Genomic DNA, 19,363 nt, shown 5'->3' on the forward strand with positions numbered 1-19,363 from the left:
TTGATCACTATGTGCATTTTTAAAAAATATACAGACTCAGCATCTCAAGAAGAGGTTTTATATTCCCTTTCTCCGCCTATTGAAACCGGAGCTGATATATCTACCACTTCTGGTGAGAACAGTGGATCCCTGCTGTTTGGAAATCCAGTGTAGTTTCCTCTATTGAAACCGGGGCTGATAAATCTATCACTTCTGGCTAGAATATTGGATCACTATAGTTTGGAAGTCTACCATGAAATGGAACTGATAATTCTATCACTTCTAGTTAGAATATCGGACCCTCATAATTTAGAAGTCTATCATGAAACAAGCTGATAAACCTATCATTTCTGATTAGAACATTGGACCCTTATAGTTTGGAACTTGATCGTAATTTCACAATGGGAAATGAAACTCTGTTAATGATCTTTAAGAACAATTATTTCTACTCTGCTGGGGATAAACCTCTCATACTACGAATCAAATAAGAAAATACAAGACGTATTAATAATTCAGTTATGTTCGGTAAGGGAAACACTTTAAACATTTACGCAATATGAACAAAAAATGACTGTCTGACTGACTCATGAACTCTATGTCAAACTGCTCAAGCTAGAAACTGGAATGTCGAACAAATACATAAGATTCATGACATAAAGTACCACTAAGGAATTATTTTCGGAAATTAAACGTGAAAGGGTGAGTGGGACTAATGTTTTAAATAATTTAATATTTATTACAATATGGTTTAATGTTTACAATGGTTTTATGTTTGTTGTCAATGAGAACAGTTATATGTTCGTACGGTATATTATTTTGTAAGTAGATACAGACCTGTGCTTGTAATACAACTCTATAAACTAAGATATGTAGTGTTTAACTGCGTCAAATATTAAGTGTGCTGTTTACATTTGATGTAATCTGAGAATCTTAGATAATGTAGGAATAGGGTTAGAGTAAGAGGGTGACTATAGAACAGTCAGAGAAAGCCCGTTTAGAACTCTAAGATTAGCGAAATAAAGTTTGGTATTTAGACTTATCCTAAGTAATTAAACCCGTCTTTCACATTAAAAAAAAATATTTGACCTAGATAGGAAAAAAGGGGGTGGGGTGGTTTACTCAAATAACCATACAAGGTGTTCCAATTTTGTGCGGGACTTCGATTGGAGTGGAATTTAGTGTCCCGTTCACCAACGAGGCTATATGAGACATGAACAGCTTCATGTGGGATCCGAACCACATGAGCTCCCGCCGAGAACCGAACCCGGGTCGTCCGCTATCCACATAGCTACAAGAGAGCTCATGCGATACTATATGACAGACGCAGAAGATGATTATCTGGTTGGTTTGGAATGCTTCGTGTGGAGTATTGCACTGTATGAGTCAGAAACATGAACATTACGCAAAACTGATGAAAACCGACTGCAAACTTTCGAAATGTGGGTATGGAGAAGAATGGAGCGAATTAGCTGGATCGAACGGAAAAAGAATAAGAGGGTGTTAGAAATGGCAGAGGAGAAAACAGTTTTAGATATTATTAAGAAGAGGAAGAGAACTTGGTTGCACATTGGATAAGAAGGAACTGTATAGTGAGGGACGTGCTTGAAGGTATGGTGGCAGGAAAGAGAAGAAGGGGGCGAAGGAGACTACAATTAATGGTCGAAATCAAAATAGAAAAATTGTGAAGACGAAGAGATTTGGGGAAGACCATGGAGCATGGAAGCTTCTCAATTGCAGCAAGTTACCTGCTAATAATGCTAGAATACTTATGATGATGATGATAATTAGCAACGAGGCTAAATAAGGTGTGGACCTACAGGTTAACGTGGGATCCAAGGCACATGAGCACTGGGCATCGAACCTGATCCTCCCGTGCCGAAAAAGCGTATGCTAATCATATAACCATAAGAGAGCATACAAAAGACGCAGGCCCGCTTCAACTCATAGGTACATTTGCTAATAATCTTAGAAAAACACTTATTTTTATTCTGCTAGGGTAAACACTCATGCCAGGAAACGAATAAGAAACTTCACATCACGTAATAAAAATTCCGTTACATATGTGGTGAAAGAATTACTTGAAATTTTATTATATTACTAGAATTGTTTTCTGTGTAATGTTGATAGTGATGTTAGTTCCGGAACAGTTCAAGAATATACACTATTCCAGTTTCAAACAGCGGAGAAAAGAAAAGGGTTCTCGTTTTTGAAGGCAGTCACCAAAGAAGACCTCGTGAATTATTAAGTTTGTTCACTCTTAGCAGCACGCGAGCCACCACAGGTTGAGGATGAGGATGAGGGTGAGGGTGAGGGTGAGGAAAGAAAGTCCACAGCAAAGGTTTCCTTTCTGTTTTCTCGGTCACATGCAAGCGGTTCCTTTTGCATAGTGCATGCCTCTTCCCAGAACGTGACATCCAACAAGCAGACTGCCAGGCCACTCTCTCACTGTTTCAGTACAAAAAGATTTGTTATAAACATCTACATCTTCCGAACAGAAAGTAAAGTCACTCTTTTAAGGTCGAAAGAATGTCAATATTTATCACGCTTTTCTGCTTTATGAAGGAATCACATGTAAACAGATACTTTAGCTCCAAAGGAACCGCCAAATAACAGTTATTTTTGTATTACGGTATAACTAGCGATCCGCGCAGGGTCGTATTTACGGGGGAGAAATGGTGTGGCCATTGCTCCCTCCATCTTCATCCTTAAGAAGTATATTTTTTTCCAGCTTACTCTATGTATGGTATTAATATTTTTACACACAAGATAAAGCAATTTGTTTAACTAAAGAATAAAATTTTGGATAAATGTATTCTACCTGTTTTGGTACATGCATCGGAGACGTGAACACCAACAAAATCAGATATTCACCTATGCCGACCAGGGGCGGATTCAGGGGATCGCCCCGATCCCCCACCCCTCAGAAAAGGAAACTTTCTTATTATATGTATATATAAATAAAATCATCCCAAAGTTTGGAGCCCTTAAAAGTAGCTGTATGACAACCCACCGCCCCCCACCAGAAGTCGGTCCTAGATCCGCCCCTGATGCCGACGATACAAAGAAGCATGGAGAACTCTATGCTAGGAATCACCCGCAAAGACAGGAAAAGTATTGCATGGATAAAAAAGATGACAGACGTGACTAATATTGACAGAGAGACAAAAATCAAAATGACAAATACTTTTTTAAAAAATCGAGACAAGAAACATGTCAATAATTCTCGTCTCGCTTTCGGGACGAGACGAGACATTTCTCGAATCTCATGAGCAACATTAGTTCATCCAAGTCTTGTATCTCAAACACTGCTTTAGTATTACATGATTCACGAGCAGCGGTAAAAGTGGATCTGAAAAAGTAGGGGAACGTATGACGTCACGCCATCTCTCATGCCTATCTTTACCCATTGTATTTTTTTGAAAGTGGTGGGACGCCATAGATATTTTTGGAAGTGGAAGAACGACGCCTTCGGCGTTCCTCCTTACTTTTCCCTCTGATTCATTAAAAAAAACTATAAATTTATATAAAGAGATTTTACGAACATAATGCAGAGCATTTATTACTGTTTAAAGATACACAAATACATTTTAATAATAAAAACGGTTTAAATGTTGTTATATCGTAATGTTATTGGATTATGCATGACGGAGTCGGATTCTGGTAACTTCTACATGAAGTTAGGAAGGGGAAAATCTGGGCATAAATTTTGTACAAAACACGAGACAGAAATATTTTAGAGACGAGGTGTGATTTTTTTCAGAATCAAGACGAGATTAAAAAGGATTATTCGAGAAAGAGGACGAGACGAGCCTTCAACAAAATTTACGAGACGTCTCGTCTCGTGTACACTAGGACTAACGGATATTATTAGGAAAGGAAGGTATTGAAGTGGCGACGTCTACTTGAAAAAAGGAACGAACTCCGATCTACCAAGTTGGAAGGGGAGTGAATGTGCTGACCAAACATCAAAGGGATGAGTATCAAAAGCTGGCTGGTGGGCCCTAGCCCCCTAAGGGCTGCTGATATTTCTTTTTAGTGGCAGTTCTTATTTCCACGGTAAAGAAAAAGGCTTACTGTGTCTTTATCTATAAGGAAACCCTCCTTTTCTACCTGTAATAAATTCCCCGATTTTCCATAACAAAAAATTATGATCGATATCGTACATAATATGTTTCATCAGATTATTGAGCAAAATGGTTAATACGCGTGATACTGCTTAAAAAAAAAAGGCGGAAACGGGAATACGTAGACAGAAATCTTGTTGACCAGTCAGAAAAATCTCTTATTTATGTTGAACTTGAGGTCATGGAAAATAGAACAAAGTCTGAGGCCAGAAGAAAACACAAGCGACCAAGAAAAAAAATCTGCTGTTTCCTTGCATTGTGTGATATACGAATTGATAATAGTATAGACCAGGTTACGACCTCCCATTTTAGTTCTCTCTCTCTCTCTCTCTCTCGCTATATATATATATATATATATATATATATATATATATATATATATATATATATATATATGCATTGACAAAATGATAACATTTTATCATTTTTTTACTCACAAAATTTAATTTATTGATCTGGTCTACGAACAAAGTACGTCGTTTGAATTTGTTTGTGAGAAATAGCAACAATTGATTATGTTTTGAAAACTTACGAGGAGAAACTATGAATATCAGACAAACCTATAAGCCTACATATTACAACTGCATATTTCTTGATTTCAAGCAAGCCTTTGACAGCGTCAAAGGAGAAGCCCTTTATGAAACAATGGAAGAAATGCACTTTCCTCACAAGCTGACAAATAGGGTTATTTTTATAGGCACTTCTAACAGGAAAGAAGAAAGTGAAAGGTGCCAAAATAAAGCGAAAAAATTTTAAGTACTTTTCCTCAACTATTTTGACCCTTTCATCTAATCAATAGTAATATAAACTACATTCTTTTCCAGGTTGTTAATACCGCGTTTGTGTTTGGAGACAAAACGTCTTTATAGGTTCTAAAGTTTCTTTCCACATCAAACACAGAAAGTACAGCAACCTTCAAATTCCCTAGGAAAGGCAACTCTGGAGTTGACAATTCGACAACGTTCGGTTTTTCTGAAGACTACCCACAAGGTTTTCTGTGGTAAAATCATTTTATGTTGGTTCACAGGCATAGACATACCACTGTCCTTTTTTTTTTTTTTTTTTCTAGGCGGTTGTAGTTTCAGGTTGTTACTGGCAGCCATCAAATATCTGTAATCATAGATACTAAACAGTTCTGTTTGGAAATCAGGAATCTTTTTTATGACTGAAGAAATGGAAACACCTTGGAAATCGCATCTTCGTTGTTTGGATTTAAGAGGCCTCATCCCGGCGAAATGAAAATACCGCTAATTTTACAGTAATTATGTGATATCTTCAAATAGATAAAAGATAATCGAAAAGTGGAACAAGAGCTCGCCAGACAATATTATTGTACATGAGATACCATTATCACGACTCACTTATCTGCTTTCAATTTTCAGCCATTTAGAAAATCGGCATTTATTTTCGCGTTTATAAAATGGCTGCAAACGGAAAGCTACTAGGTGACTCGTGATAATGGTATCTTATGCAAAATAATATTGTCTAGGACGCTCTTGCTCCACATTTTGATTATCTTTTTATCTATTTGAAGATACCACATATAATTACTGTAAAATTAGCGGAATTTAAATTTCGATTTGATTAGGCCTCTTAAGAAAGATTTTAAAAAATCAGTTTAAGTAGAATCACATGAGTTCTAAACATCAATCCAAGTAACGATTAGAAACATACAACTTAGAATTACCGTGACGCACTGATGCCTTTATCCTTTGAAATAAGGTATAAAATTTAAAGAATAGGAAACCTAACTCTAATAGCCTTACCTGTTAGGCTTGCTAGTAGGCGTCGACGATGGCGTAGGCCTCTTTTCTTCACGAATCGTGCTGTTGTTCATTTTTGACGTGAGCCTCTTTAAAACATCGTCCATCGTTCTCTTAGGATGAGGCAATGCACCAGCGTTATTACTATTAGCACTATTACTACTGTTATTATTAGCACTAGGATTCGAATTATTATTGTTGTTACTAGCCGATTTTGACGCGAGAATATCGGAAGACGGTGAACCTGAACCGGATTCACGATCTGGGGGCGATCCAGATCCAGCGTGAAGAAACCGATGATTTTCCTGGTGTGGATAATGCTGTTGAACGGGTTGATGAAGATGCTGTGGTGTCGGTACGTGCGCACTAATCGGAGACACAAGGGATGACGGTACGGCAGCTTCTTGATCAGTCCCATCAGAGTCCGTGTCTGATCGTAACGAAAGTAACAGTCTTTGTTTTTTGCTCGGCAAAGACGATAAACTATCGTCAACTTCATTGTCATCGGAGAAGTCTGATAACTTGTACACGGCACCACCGCCACTGGGACTTGGTTCATCATAGCCCTCTAGTTCACTCATATTACTGCTTTCATCAAAATCCCCCATGACGTCATCACCACCACTAGTTACACCACTATTATTACTACTATTAGCACCGCCGCCATTACGTGAAACATTCATCACAGCGTCACCAGAAGCGTCCTCTTGTGTCGCCGTCCCTGCTCCAGAACCACCGCCGTATTCTCCTCCTTCATGAAGTTTCGTTGGCGGAGATTTCCGCTTCGAGGACATGTTCCTGGGAAAGAAAGGAAAAAAGACCAGTGTAAACAGGGGCACTAACAATAAACAAAACATCAATTCTTATTAAGTAAGAATCTAACGGGTTACTGAAGATTTAAATGCAATAAACCACAGATAGCGTAATCAAAAAGAATATTGTAACAGAAATACAGATCATAAACAAACCAGATATCTGGGTTGACAACGGGTTGTGGTAGTGATAATATGTTAGGGCAAACTCCGTACTACGTAAGTATCAGTAGAACATTAGAGTGCCGTGAACTGAGCAAACAGTGATAGTGTAAAATGGATGATTTCTTTGATTTTCAAAGAAGGCAAATTGTAGCCGCTTTGTTATATGGAGAGAACTGACGAAAGTGGCAAGTGTTTTGGATGTGTCGTGAGTGGCAGTGTACCAAGGTAAAACGGCCTAGAAATGAACTGAAATGAAATCTTTGAGTTTTACGTCCCACGAGTTCTGGAGTTTTATGTCAGTTAGGCTAAAGGAGACGGTGATTATGAGAAATGAATGAAATGGTAAAATGAAGAAAGTGGGAGGAAACGGGAGAACCCCGAGAAAACTCACGCACACGGTGTTTGTCCACCACAAAGTTCACTTGGCGGGAGCAGGGTTTGAACCCGGGACCCCATGCACCAGAGGTGAACGCTCTACCACTGAGCCACCGTGGCCCCAAAACGGCCTAGAAAACTCATGGAAAAACCACACCGGTGAAGAGAAAAATTGGTCGGAAGGAAATCCTCAGTGGCAGGTCCCTACAACTATGAAAACGGATTGTCACTCAGCAACGTCGTGCAATTCACACCTCCCTTGAAAGACGAGGGACAAGTTGCTATGGCAGAGACCCTTCAATAGTTGGATGCAGACAGGATTGCCACATTGAATTATTTGACAGCTTCGCTAAGTGCTGTCTTGTTAGCAATTCTAAGTAGCCTTCAATCTTCACTCGCCAAGACCATACGACTAAATGACAAATTGGCAACAGAGCAGAGGTCATTCACTTCTTTCGCCAAAGCAAAGGGAAGGTTTCTCCGGTGGGGTTGGGGCCGAAGTATATGCCACATATTTTCCGAGGGCACACTTGAAATAGAAATGCTCTAATAATTAGTATCTGCAAAATAGGACAATCTAAGGAATTTCCTAATCCTATATTCTTCTACAATTTAGCTGAAGCAATTCCGCTCATGTTTAGTCTTAAGAGTCTTCATCCCGGCGAAATTAAAATACTGCTAATTTTACAGTAATTATGTGATATCTTCAAATAGATAAAATATAATTGAAATATGGAACAAGAGCGTCCTAGACAATATTATTTTGCGTGAGGTACCGTTATCACAAGGCACCTAGTGGCTTTCCGTTTTCAGCTGTTTAGAAACGCGAAAATAAATGCCGATTTTCAAAATGGCTCGAAATCGAAAGCATATAAGTGAGTCGTGATAACGGTTTCTCATGTAAAATAATATTGTCTAGGGTGCTCTTGTTCCACATTTCGATTATCTTTTATCTATTTGAAGATATCACATAATTACTATAAAATTAACGGTATTTTAATTTCGCCGGGATGAAGAGACTTAATAGTAGCAGAGGCATTACAAAAATTTATTATTATCTAGCTTTTAAAATATAGCATCCACTTAAACTTTGACAAATTATGAAATATGTATATATATATTTAAAACAAAAAAAAGTTGCTTTAGTTTTTAATGATCTGTCAGAAGCATAAAATTCCACATGTATATTGAAAAATAAAAATCCAAAAAATGCTTCAACCCAAAAATACCTTGCTGATTGAGAAGAACCCACAATATGTAGGTGCTTATAGCTAATAGGTATTTTTTTTGGAAAGTGTGCCTGTGTGGGGAACATAACGATGAGTCATATAAATAAATTAACAGTCAAATTTATACTCTTCCTCGTATTATATATATATATATATATATATATATATATATATATATATATATATATATATATATATATATATATATATATAACGACAACAACGATACGCTTTCAATATAGGTGTACAAATAGACGTAAATTATACTGCTATAGGTGACACACATGTTTATTCAGATGCGTCTTCACCCGATCAGCACCTTTATCTTCACACTGATCTTCTACAGAACACTCCATGTGTAATTAAAAAAAAAAGTTTTACAAGACCATAGACTTTTAAAAACATCTAACAGCGAAAAATCTAAACAGTTTTTATGTGAAAAATTCTTTTAATATATATATATTCTTTCAATATTCTCTAGCTCGTTTGTGGCTAAGCGGTTAGCGTACGCGCCTCAGGCACGGAAGAACCACGTTCAATTCCCGGCAGGAACTCATGTGGTTAGGATTCCATGTTAATCAGTAGGTCCCGTCTCATATAGCCTCGCCGCTGAAACGGAACGTTAAACTCAAAATCAACTCAACTCTCTCAATAATCTCGTCTCGTTCTCGTAAGTTTTCCAAAAGTCTCGTCTCGTCTGTTTATTCATATACATAATTCAAGACCTGATATTTCTTAAATTCATATCAGAATCCTTCCAGGTCAAAAGAATATGGTATAACAACACTATAACCTTTCTTTTATTAAACTATATTGTGTAATGACTTACGTATCTCTAAGTACTGATAAACGCTTTTCATCATGTCCATTAGAGATGGGAAGTTTGATTCCTTTTATAGAATCGACTCCTTTGATTCCGTTCACTAGAAGAACTCATAAAAAGGAACGAATCCATGGAACGAGTCGTTCCTTTCTAACATGAATACTTTGATTCCATCGGAGATGCAAGCAACACATGTTCGTTCATTTCTTCCGTTGTATATCGTGAAAACTCGGAAACCTTGTGTTGTGGTGGAACCAATACACTTGAAGCTAGCAGGAAGATGTGTAAAAAAAAAAAAAAAAAAAAAAAAAAACTATTGCCATCTCATTTGTTTCTGCTGGTCTGACTGTAGGGGGCGGGGAGTTCTGGTTTGGAACAAAGCTCTTGTTCTCTGGGAAAGGGAGGTATGTTGCTTGGGTTGTCATATGTTTGTCCTCATTCAGGAAACAAAAGAGGCAAACCTGTGCGTCTAGGTCAAGAGTAAAAACTTCAATCCATATTGGTATTGTTTGAAGAAACATAAAATTTCCGTCTATCTACCCGGTACACATCTTCTCTTCCTCTGTCTCTCTTGGCGGGCACGGACCCAAATAAAGAAAACAACAACAAAATGAACATTGGAAACAAGGAACGAGTACAATAAAGTTCTTCAAGATGAATGAAGATGGGTTGTCATTCTTTTTTCTCTTACTTATAATACCAAGGAAACACTGGCAGAACTTCAGAATCAGCCCCCACGCAAAAATTCTTCTCGGTCCCACGCGTGAAAATTCATCTCACCCTACTCTCTCGCAAAATTCTTGTCAGAGCAATTCAATCTTTTAATCTATTTTCCCAACACAGATATTCGAAATGAGGCAATGATTGTACTATATAACACAAGTATCTAATTATCAGAAAACTATTTTTGCATGAGAACTGTTACGTTGTTTAAAACTGTATTTACTACATGTGAATGGACTGTTTATGATTATTGGGGGCGCAGTGGCTCAGTGGTAGAGCACTTACCTCTGGTGTGAAGGGTCGCGGGTTCGATCCCCGCCCAAGTAAGTTCGTGGTGGACGATATCGTTGCTCGTGGGTTTTCTCGGATTCTCCCGTTTCCTCCCACTTTCTCATTCCACCATTTCTTTCATCATCATTCACTTGCAATTTCATCCGTCTCCTTTAGCACTCCGTTTTCATAATCGTGGGACGTTAAACTAAAGCTTTCTTTTGTTTATGATTATTACACTGTTGCGCTGCAACGATCATATGTGTATTTATATACGACTGATTCAGTGTTGAATTCAGATTTTTGTACAAGGAGGGGCAATAGATATTCTAGATATACACTATATTCTAGATATGCACTATATATAGATATTCAAGGGGGGCTGAGCCCCCTTGAACATGTCTGAATTCAACACTGGACTGATTCACAGTGAGAGTTCAGAGCAGGAGCGGATCCAGGGGGGATAAGAGAAACCTTTCTTATTTTATATATATAAATAAAACCCATCCCAAAGTTTGGAGCCCTTAAAAGTAGCAGTATGACAACTCACCGCCCCCCCCCCCAGAAGTCGGTCCTGGATCCGCCCCTGGTTCAGAGGAAGAAAAGTTTTATTTACTTTCCCAGTGACCTTTTGATTACATCATTAAAAGTTACATCAGAACGCATGAAAACTAATTGTATTCAAATAAATTTTGTAATATATTAAATTTGTCATTGCCTCAATTCCTTTGTTTCTTTCGCGGAGCTCAGCTCGCATTAGACGACACTCATGTTTGTTTAAATATTTCTTTTCAATGGTCTTTTCTTTGTGTCCAGCTGGAGACGGGAGTGGAGAGGGGAACTTCGTGGTAAATTGGAAGTATATATTCGCCACTCAAAAACAAGGCCAATATGATTCCCTTTCGTGAGTTCTTTCGTTCACTACCAGTTTTGACCGCATTTTTTGATTCCTTCGTTCCACATTCACTTTGACTCTATTTGTGAAGTCCCTCGTTCCTCGTTTTCTGTAGTAGTTTGTACGACAATGTTGAGAAAATGAAGGAAAGTTTGATTCCATGATTCCTTCGTTCACGCCACTCTTTGTTTTGTTTAGAAGTTGGCGGGGCGAGAGGAAGGAATGGTCGTGGGAACTTCGTTAATTTCGCAGCAAAACGGAAGTGTTCAACCGAAGATGTTCAGCCAGTGTCTCTTCCATTTGCCAAAGGCGATACACATGCTGCTTTGCAGTGCATACTCGTTCCTTTCAAGTTTGATTCCTTTCAAGGATTCGTTCCATTCGTTCTCAGAAAGGATTCGTTCCAAAGGAACGACTCGTTCGCGAACGACACATCTCTAATGTCCATACAATCATTTTCATCATTTTATAGTTTTTGATTCTACTATGAACCATGTAGCATCAGAACAATGTTTGAGATCTAAAACTTGGGTAGACCAGTGTTGAACAAGAGACTCGAGAAATTTCTCGTTTCGCTTCCGAGGCGGGCGGGGGATACGGTGGCTCAGTGGTAAAGCGCTTATCTCTGTTGCGTGGGGTCTCTAGTTCAATCCCCGACCAAGTAAATCTGTGAGATAACGGTACCTCACGCAAAATAATATTGTCTAGGGCGCTCTTGTTCCATATTTCAATTATCTTTTATCTATTTGAAGATATTACACAATTACTGTAAAATTAGCGGTATTTTAATTTCGCTGGGATGAAGACTCTTTAACTTGCTTTAACCATCCTTTCCCTTAGCCGAAATGGCATAATCATGGGACGTTAAACTGAAAGATTTCATTTTTTTTTTTCGATTCCGAGACAAGACGGAAGACGTTACACTAAATATTAACATAAATATATGGTTAATAGTAACACTTTGACATTATGTAACCTTACCATCACGACTGGCAGATATAAAATTAAGGTAATCCATTATTTAAAAACAAGATAGTACTCAAATTGTTTAAAAAAAAAAACTAACGTTAAAAAGAGAAAGGCCACCGACAAGGCTACCTCACAACTACAATTAAGCATCAGACAGGTTTTGTGATGACCCCCCACTAATCTTAGTCTTCGCATCTCACAGTAGGAGGTTAATGGTGCGTTAAAACCCGGCTGTGCTCTGATCTTCCCTATATCAATCACTAGCGTAATCAATTTGTTTAGAACATAATTTTCTTTTAAGCTACTGTCTGTTTGTATAATTCGTTTTCCCGTTAATAACACCACATTTTACACTCTTATTAACAACATGCTTTCCCATAGTTTTGAAGCATGGCATTACATTGTAAAAAATCAGTGTCGGACTGGCTAAGTTGAGGGCCATTGGCGCGGGTTCTTAAAGCCCCCCCATATACATATATACGCGTATATATTACGGACTAGAGAGGGGAAGTTCGAAGTTTTACTGGCTCACAGGGCCGTACTGATATGAGCAAGGGGGCCTGTGAAGACTCTTTTTGGAAAGACGAACTGACGCTTCCGCAACTTTTTTGGTAGGAAGACTCAAAAAAAGCGTTTGCCATCGCGAAAATTAGACCACGACCTAAAGGTGCTGCGACTCATAATCCCTGCGGGGACCCTCAGACCTCGGGCCCTTGGCGATTGCCAAGTAGCTAACGTGGCCAGTCCCCCACTGTATACAATTTATTAATAATGAAATATGGGAACGAATTGGTTAGGGTACTAGGCCTAGTGAAACAAAAAAAAAAGTAATTTGGAAAAACGTCAGTGAGAATGGTTAACAACTGGACTCGAACCTAGGACTTCCCGGACGTGAAACGAGAACGCTTTTACCTATGCTGGTCTAGCACATATGGAATTTTAGGAATAGTATTAATGTGCTTGATTTGTATTTATTAAGAGCTCTTAAAACGCCTTAACCTTACTGGAATATCGCTTCTCATGAGACCAGCAAAGTCAAGCAGTGCTGGATATGGTCAGAGGAAAGACGAGTGAGTCTTCGTACTCACCAGATGGTGCTGGCATCGCGGCGAGCACACGGTATCGTGAGTAAGATTGGAGAGTTATTTGAAAAAAGTACTATAGTGCTGCCAAAATGTCTTGAGCCGTGACAAAAATGTGAACTAAAGCTCACATCCTCGATACACCCACGCATGGAGCCAATAAGGATTCAGCTGCTGCTAAGCGAGAAAGCCTTGCAGACGTCTAGATTCTGGCCTAGAAATCCAGTATTAACAGCGAAGGAAGCGGATGTGCTGACCACACATCATCCCAAAGGCATGAGGCTGGTAGTTCCTGCTCCCCACCCTAAGAACTTGCTCTAGAAATTCAGATTTTAAAAAAGTTTAGACTTATTCATATTTACTAGTTCATTAATTTGTAATGCAGTTTTTGGTGCAGATTAAGTGTTTTCACTCGATTTCATTAGAGACCCTTTAAATATCGATCTGTGGGAATAAGTGCTCTTCATTGTGTTTCACGCAATCACTTTATCAATTTGAAGTTTTTATACTATGAATCACGTAAATCTAAAACAGTGTGAGAGATTTGAGATTTGGGTAAATTAGTATTTCCAACGAGATTCGTGAAAATTTCACGTCTCGTCTCGAATTCAAAAGGAAGGGGAGGTACTTCTTATTTCGATTCCCGTCTTATTTTCGAGACAAGAATTTTTTTTCGTCTTATGGGTAATATTACCCTTCCTTACCATAATTTCTTTTCACACTTATATATGGCATTACCTAGGATATAGGTAACTGTGATCTAGATGCCCACCTGAAGATATAAAGCATTAATCAAGGTTAGGAAAGAAAAACTAGTCGTTCTGTGCATATTAGAAACAATTGAAGGCATATCCGCCGCAAGCAGGGCGAGGCTACAGCGTGTACTCAAGGGCATCGATTTCTCTGTAATTTTTTTGGGGGGGGGCATTAAGATGCAGAAGGTATATATATATATGTGTGTGTGTGTGTGTGTGTGAGAGAGAGAGAGAGAGAGAGAGAGGATTTTAAGGCAATTTGCATTCAAATTATGGAAAATATTGTACATTCATAAATACAATAGGGGGCCCACATGAGCTTTAGCCCAGCATCGGCGCCCTTACGTGTACTGCCCACCTTAAATTATTTTTGCCCCTTTTTGCAAATTTTTTGCAAATTTCCAACTTAAGTTCAGTTTACCGCATTTTACTCATATCTGCGTAAAATTACGAGTTTCTTTCAGTAAATATCTCCCAGGAATCTTTACTGTATTGGAGTTATATACTGTAATATTTGTCAGCACCAGCGACGTACGCATTAATTTATTTCGGAAAGGGGGGGGGTTCTAAAGCGTTTCATGAAGGGTTCAAATACAATTTCAGGCTAAATTATATGAACATTTCTAAAATTGCCCCTAAAAGTAGACTACATTTACAAAAAAGTCGGGATTTCGGGGGGGGGGGTCCGGACGCCCAGGACCCACCCCCTGCGTACCCTTCTGTTCAGCACGGTGTAAAAGGAATAACAGCTCTGTTACAGATTCTATAAATAATAAATAAATGAACGGTTTTCTGCTGTTCGTTCATATCCTTGACGTTACCTCACTCACAGAAATCGAGCTGGTTAAAGGCCTGATCGAAAATTTTCTTTTTTTTCATACCAAAAGGAGTCACATCTTTACTCTTAACATGTTTCAACCTCAAGTAATGCGTAGGCATTCAGCCTCAGCCTCAGCCTCAGCCTCAGTCTCAAAAGATTCAAATTCAATGTTTCGTGAAAATCGATTATTAAAAACCCAAAAAAAAAAAGAAAAGAAAAGAAAAGAAAAAAAGAAAATGAAAGAAAAAAGTTACCATGAAACTTTCTTTAGGGCTTGAATTGCCACTTAAAAATAGGATTGATTCAGAAACTATATGCCTTGTTACACCAAAGTCAGACAATTGTTTAGGATAGTTATATAAAGATATTTTAAAGCAGTTTTTTTTTAAAGGAGAAGAAGATTGTTTAGGTTGGTTGGTTAGACTGAAGTTTAGCATCTTTTTCAACACGGAGGCTATACGAGACGTGGACCTACAGTTTACAGTCGCGTCCAAACCATGATAATGCATTCAAATTTCAAGGATCTTCTACCAGGAATCGAGCTCGGGACTCCATCGGGAAGGACACTGTAGTTTTTCATTATTATTGAAAAAAATGCTTCGTAAATTGTATATGACAGTATGAATGTAATGGGTTGAATTAGATCAATGTTTCCCAATAGGCGGTCCGCGGACGCCTAGAGGTTTAGAGATTATTTACATCTCATAATTTATATAAAGAAAGTTAAATAATATCATATGTATATACTTGGGAGACACCGTACAACAATAGACTCGGGTCCGAATGGTCACGGGTTCGATTCCAAGCCGGTGCTTCCTAATTTTCGGCGTCCATCCAGCGTCGAAGTCACTGGTGAGTCACGTGAATTAAAGGCGTAACGGCCACTTGGTCTAGAAATCTCCTGATACATTTGTTAGAGACAGGGAGCCACAGCGCACTGACCATATGTTCTTGCTAGCCTGCATGTAGTTCATTTGGTCGCTAATAGATGGCACTGGAGCGGCTAAGGCCCACAAAACAGGGTTGTTACGCTAAGTGGTTGGTTTTTTTTATGTTGTGTGCTTATGGCATAAATAAAAGTTTGTAATTTAATTGGTCTTAATATTGCTGCATACTTCTCAAGTACTACTGTTACGCAGATACCAAAATTTAAATGTGTGGGGGGGGCCCTACTTTGCTTTGGAAATAAAAAAGGGGCTCCGTAACCCTGAATTAATTGAGATCCACTGAATGAGACAATAAGCTTATAACTCTTAATCATTTGATTTCCATTTCCCTCAGAGCGCCTTTCTTTTCTGAACTTCTTATTTTCACCATTATTATTAATGATTCAATTAGTTGGGAATCGAATTAGCGAGAGATTTGATTAGCCTACCACACCTCATTTCCTAATTTATTTCCTTTCCCTCGACTGAGAACTATGCCGAAGTCTTGCATCGATAGTTTTTGTTATTTCACATTTTCTTGGATGCGGAGGAGGAATGTCTTCGTTTCTAGGGTCTTTTTATACCTTACGAAAGGAAATCGAACTCATCTCCTTCCAATCGCTGTCTTTGCGTGCCATGAGGAAATAACGCTTGTTACGTATTAGAAATGACGTAAATATATTGTATCTGAAAATGGTATTTCTTCTGTGTAGAATTACGTAAGGCAGCAATCTTACCATCGAACACGGTGCATAGTTAGCATTCGTGCTTCGTGATTAAAATATACCACATTCGAAACACATGACTTGGTGTCCTGACTCTCATAGCAGCGAGGCTATATGAGACGCTACCTACTGACTAACGTGGAATCCGAACCACATGAGCTCCCGCCAGGAATCTCATTACAAATAGAATTCAGAAGATGGCTCGATGATAGAGTTCTAGCATTTGGTTCGGAGGGTCACTGGTTCGATCACAGATCATGTGAGTTTGTGGCGGGTTTTCTCCTACTTATCATTTCATAAATTCTTTCATAATCATAACCATTCACCTTGTTTAGCTTGAAAAGGCATGATCATGCGGCATATAGATTTAAATAATAATAATAATAATAATAATAATAATAATAATAATAATAATAATAATAATAATAATAATAATAATAATAATAATAATAATAATAATAGTAGTAGTAGTAGTAGTAGTAGTAGTAAGAAGAAGAAGAAGAAGAAGAAGAATTACCATGATTCAAAAATTTCACGCAGAAATTAGTAAAATGCGGTAAACTGAACTTAAGTTGGTAAATAAAGTTGCAAAAATTTCATATCTCGTTATGACTCAATTTAGAAATTCTCTGCAACGTTCTGTTTCATAGGGGGGCAAAAATAATTTAAGGTAGGAAGTACCAGCTATAGCCTCCCCATGGTTGCAGATCTGCCTAGGGTGGCCCCAAAAATAGGTATACACCCCTGCATTGATCAAGTATAACATTTCAGTTTATAAATTTATTTGCTTCGACTGTTCCGGGATTTAAGTTATAAGTACAAAGATGTTAAGAACAAATAATAAAGAAACTAGGTCTACCTGTTTGATAACAATAAGAAATGATATAAAATACAGTTCGGGATTGTATATTTACTTTTGGGCCACCCTGTAGTTTCTAATATGCACAGAACGACTAGTTTTGCTTTCATAATCTTAATTGATGTTTTATATCTTTAGGTGGACATCTAGATTACAATTACCTATATTGTAGGTAATGCCATTTATATGTATGGAAATAAATTACGGTAGTGAAAGGTAGTGTTGACCGTGAGACGGGACATTTCTTGTCTCGAAAACGAGAGTTAAAACGAGACGAGATGAGAAGCTAATCTCGTGAGCAACACTACTTCACTCAAGTCTTAAACCTCAAACACTGTTTTAAATTTACATGATGCACAGTATAAAAAATTATAAATTGTTAAAATAATAGTACGAAGCACTATAAAGAACAATATAACACAATAGTTTAAATATTGTTATATAAAAACTTTCTTAGATCTCTCATGACTCGGATGGAACTTCTAGATAAAAATTTATATAACGATACGATAAAACCTTATTTCTCGTTTCATCCCTTCTTGTGGGCCACACTGATGAGAGGTTATGATCAGTGGTACCAATTTATGTGTAACTTCATAGCGGAGGAGGGGGATAATCAGGTTTTTCATATATCACTGATCAAGGTATAAATGAGGATTTTACTATAAATACCTCGTTCCAAACAAACTACAATGGTGCCCGGACCTCTTTGGGATATGATTTAAAAAAATGGCTGTTAACGCGTTTTGCTTGCGTCTACGTTATACGCATTTCTACAAATATTAACAATGTTTCTTAAGGGCCAAACAATATATTATGAGTTTCTATGTATATGTTTTACTTTTGTTCACAAGAAAGAAAAAAAAGGGGGGGAAAGATGGATGATCCATTGTGTATACAGAGTGGCAAATGGTGTATGTAACGCGTCTGGTGCAGGACTTTTTCTTCTTCTTCTCACAACTTGGGGAATTTTTATTACAGACACAGCAGAGCAGAAACAAACGTTCGGAAAGAAGTTGGCATTCTATTCTTTACATGAGAAGTATAAAGAAGAATAAAGATTAAAAAACAAAAAAATGATGATGATCGAAAAAACAGACAAGGCATCAAGCAAAAGGCTCGAGGTGGTATGTTTAATGTTTATTTCCACGTAACAATGTTGTTGCAGGCAGGACGGATGGACGGTTTGAGTCGATCATGTTAGTTTGAGAATGGCCCCGAACCGAAAGGCGTCTATTAACTGTGGATTTGTGTGCCAGCTCGTTTGTTTTAACATTCAAAAACCGTTTATGTTTCACCCAAGAGGACGTCATTCTTCTTCCGCTCTTTGTATTAAAAAGAAAAAGAAAAAGAAATCCTTTAATACACATAAGAAAGCCTAGGGACCAGGCATTTTACTTAACACCCCAGAGTTCTGCAATATAATTTCAAATTGTTCTTTGTTTTGTTATTATCTGTAAACAATACTCTCTATACATTAATTATGTTATCATCTGATAGCCATGTTGAATACATATATATATGTCTCCATTCTAACCTTTTATAGAAAATATTCTTTGTTTTATTGCTATCAGTAAGGAATGCTGTGTTCATAGATTAACATAATCTCTATTGTAACATTTTACAGAAGCTATCCTTTGTTTTATTGCTATCAGTAAGGAATGCTGTGTTCATAGATTAACATAATCTCTATTGTAACATTTTACAGAAGCTATCCTTTGTTTTATTGCTATCAGTAAGGAATGCTGTGTTCATAGATTAACATAATCTCTATTGTAACATTTTACAGAAGCTATCCTTTGTTTTGTTGTTATCAGTAAACAATGTGTGTTTGTAGGTTAATAAGGTGTCTATTGTAACATCTATTGTAACACATTATAAAAACTATTCTTTGTTTTCTTGTTATTGGTAAACAATGTGATTCTGTAGATTGTTATCATATTATAGCAATGATGAATATATATGTTTGTACTGTAGACGTTTTATTGAATCTATTATTGTGTGACTGGGATTATGAAAATCTAAGTATAGAGGACTGAAACACTTATTAATCATCATGTGTTATCCTT

General features: G+C 37.6%; 1 protein-coding gene across 7 annotated transcripts in view; it reads right to left on the reverse strand.

The window, feature by feature from the left end:
• LOC145669646 (uncharacterized) overlaps window positions 1-19,363 on the reverse strand; it is a 995,784-nt gene that overhangs the window by 202,416 nt on the left and 774,005 nt on the right. For all 7 annotated transcript variants that reach the window (XM_081737888.1, XM_081737893.1, XM_081737887.1 and 4 more), the window contains one exon: window positions 5,870-6,664. In XM_081737888.1, coding sequence (XP_081594014.1) covers window positions 5,870-6,664 — 795 coding nt within the window. The remainder of the gene's footprint in view (window positions 1-5,869; window positions 6,665-19,363) is intronic.

Source organism: Thermobia domestica, chromosome 14, assembly GCF_964235325.1.
Source record: "Thermobia domestica chromosome 14, izTheDome1.hap1.1, whole genome shotgun sequence".
In the NCBI taxonomy this organism is placed as follows: domain Eukaryota; kingdom Metazoa; phylum Arthropoda; class Insecta; order Zygentoma; family Lepismatidae; genus Thermobia; species Thermobia domestica.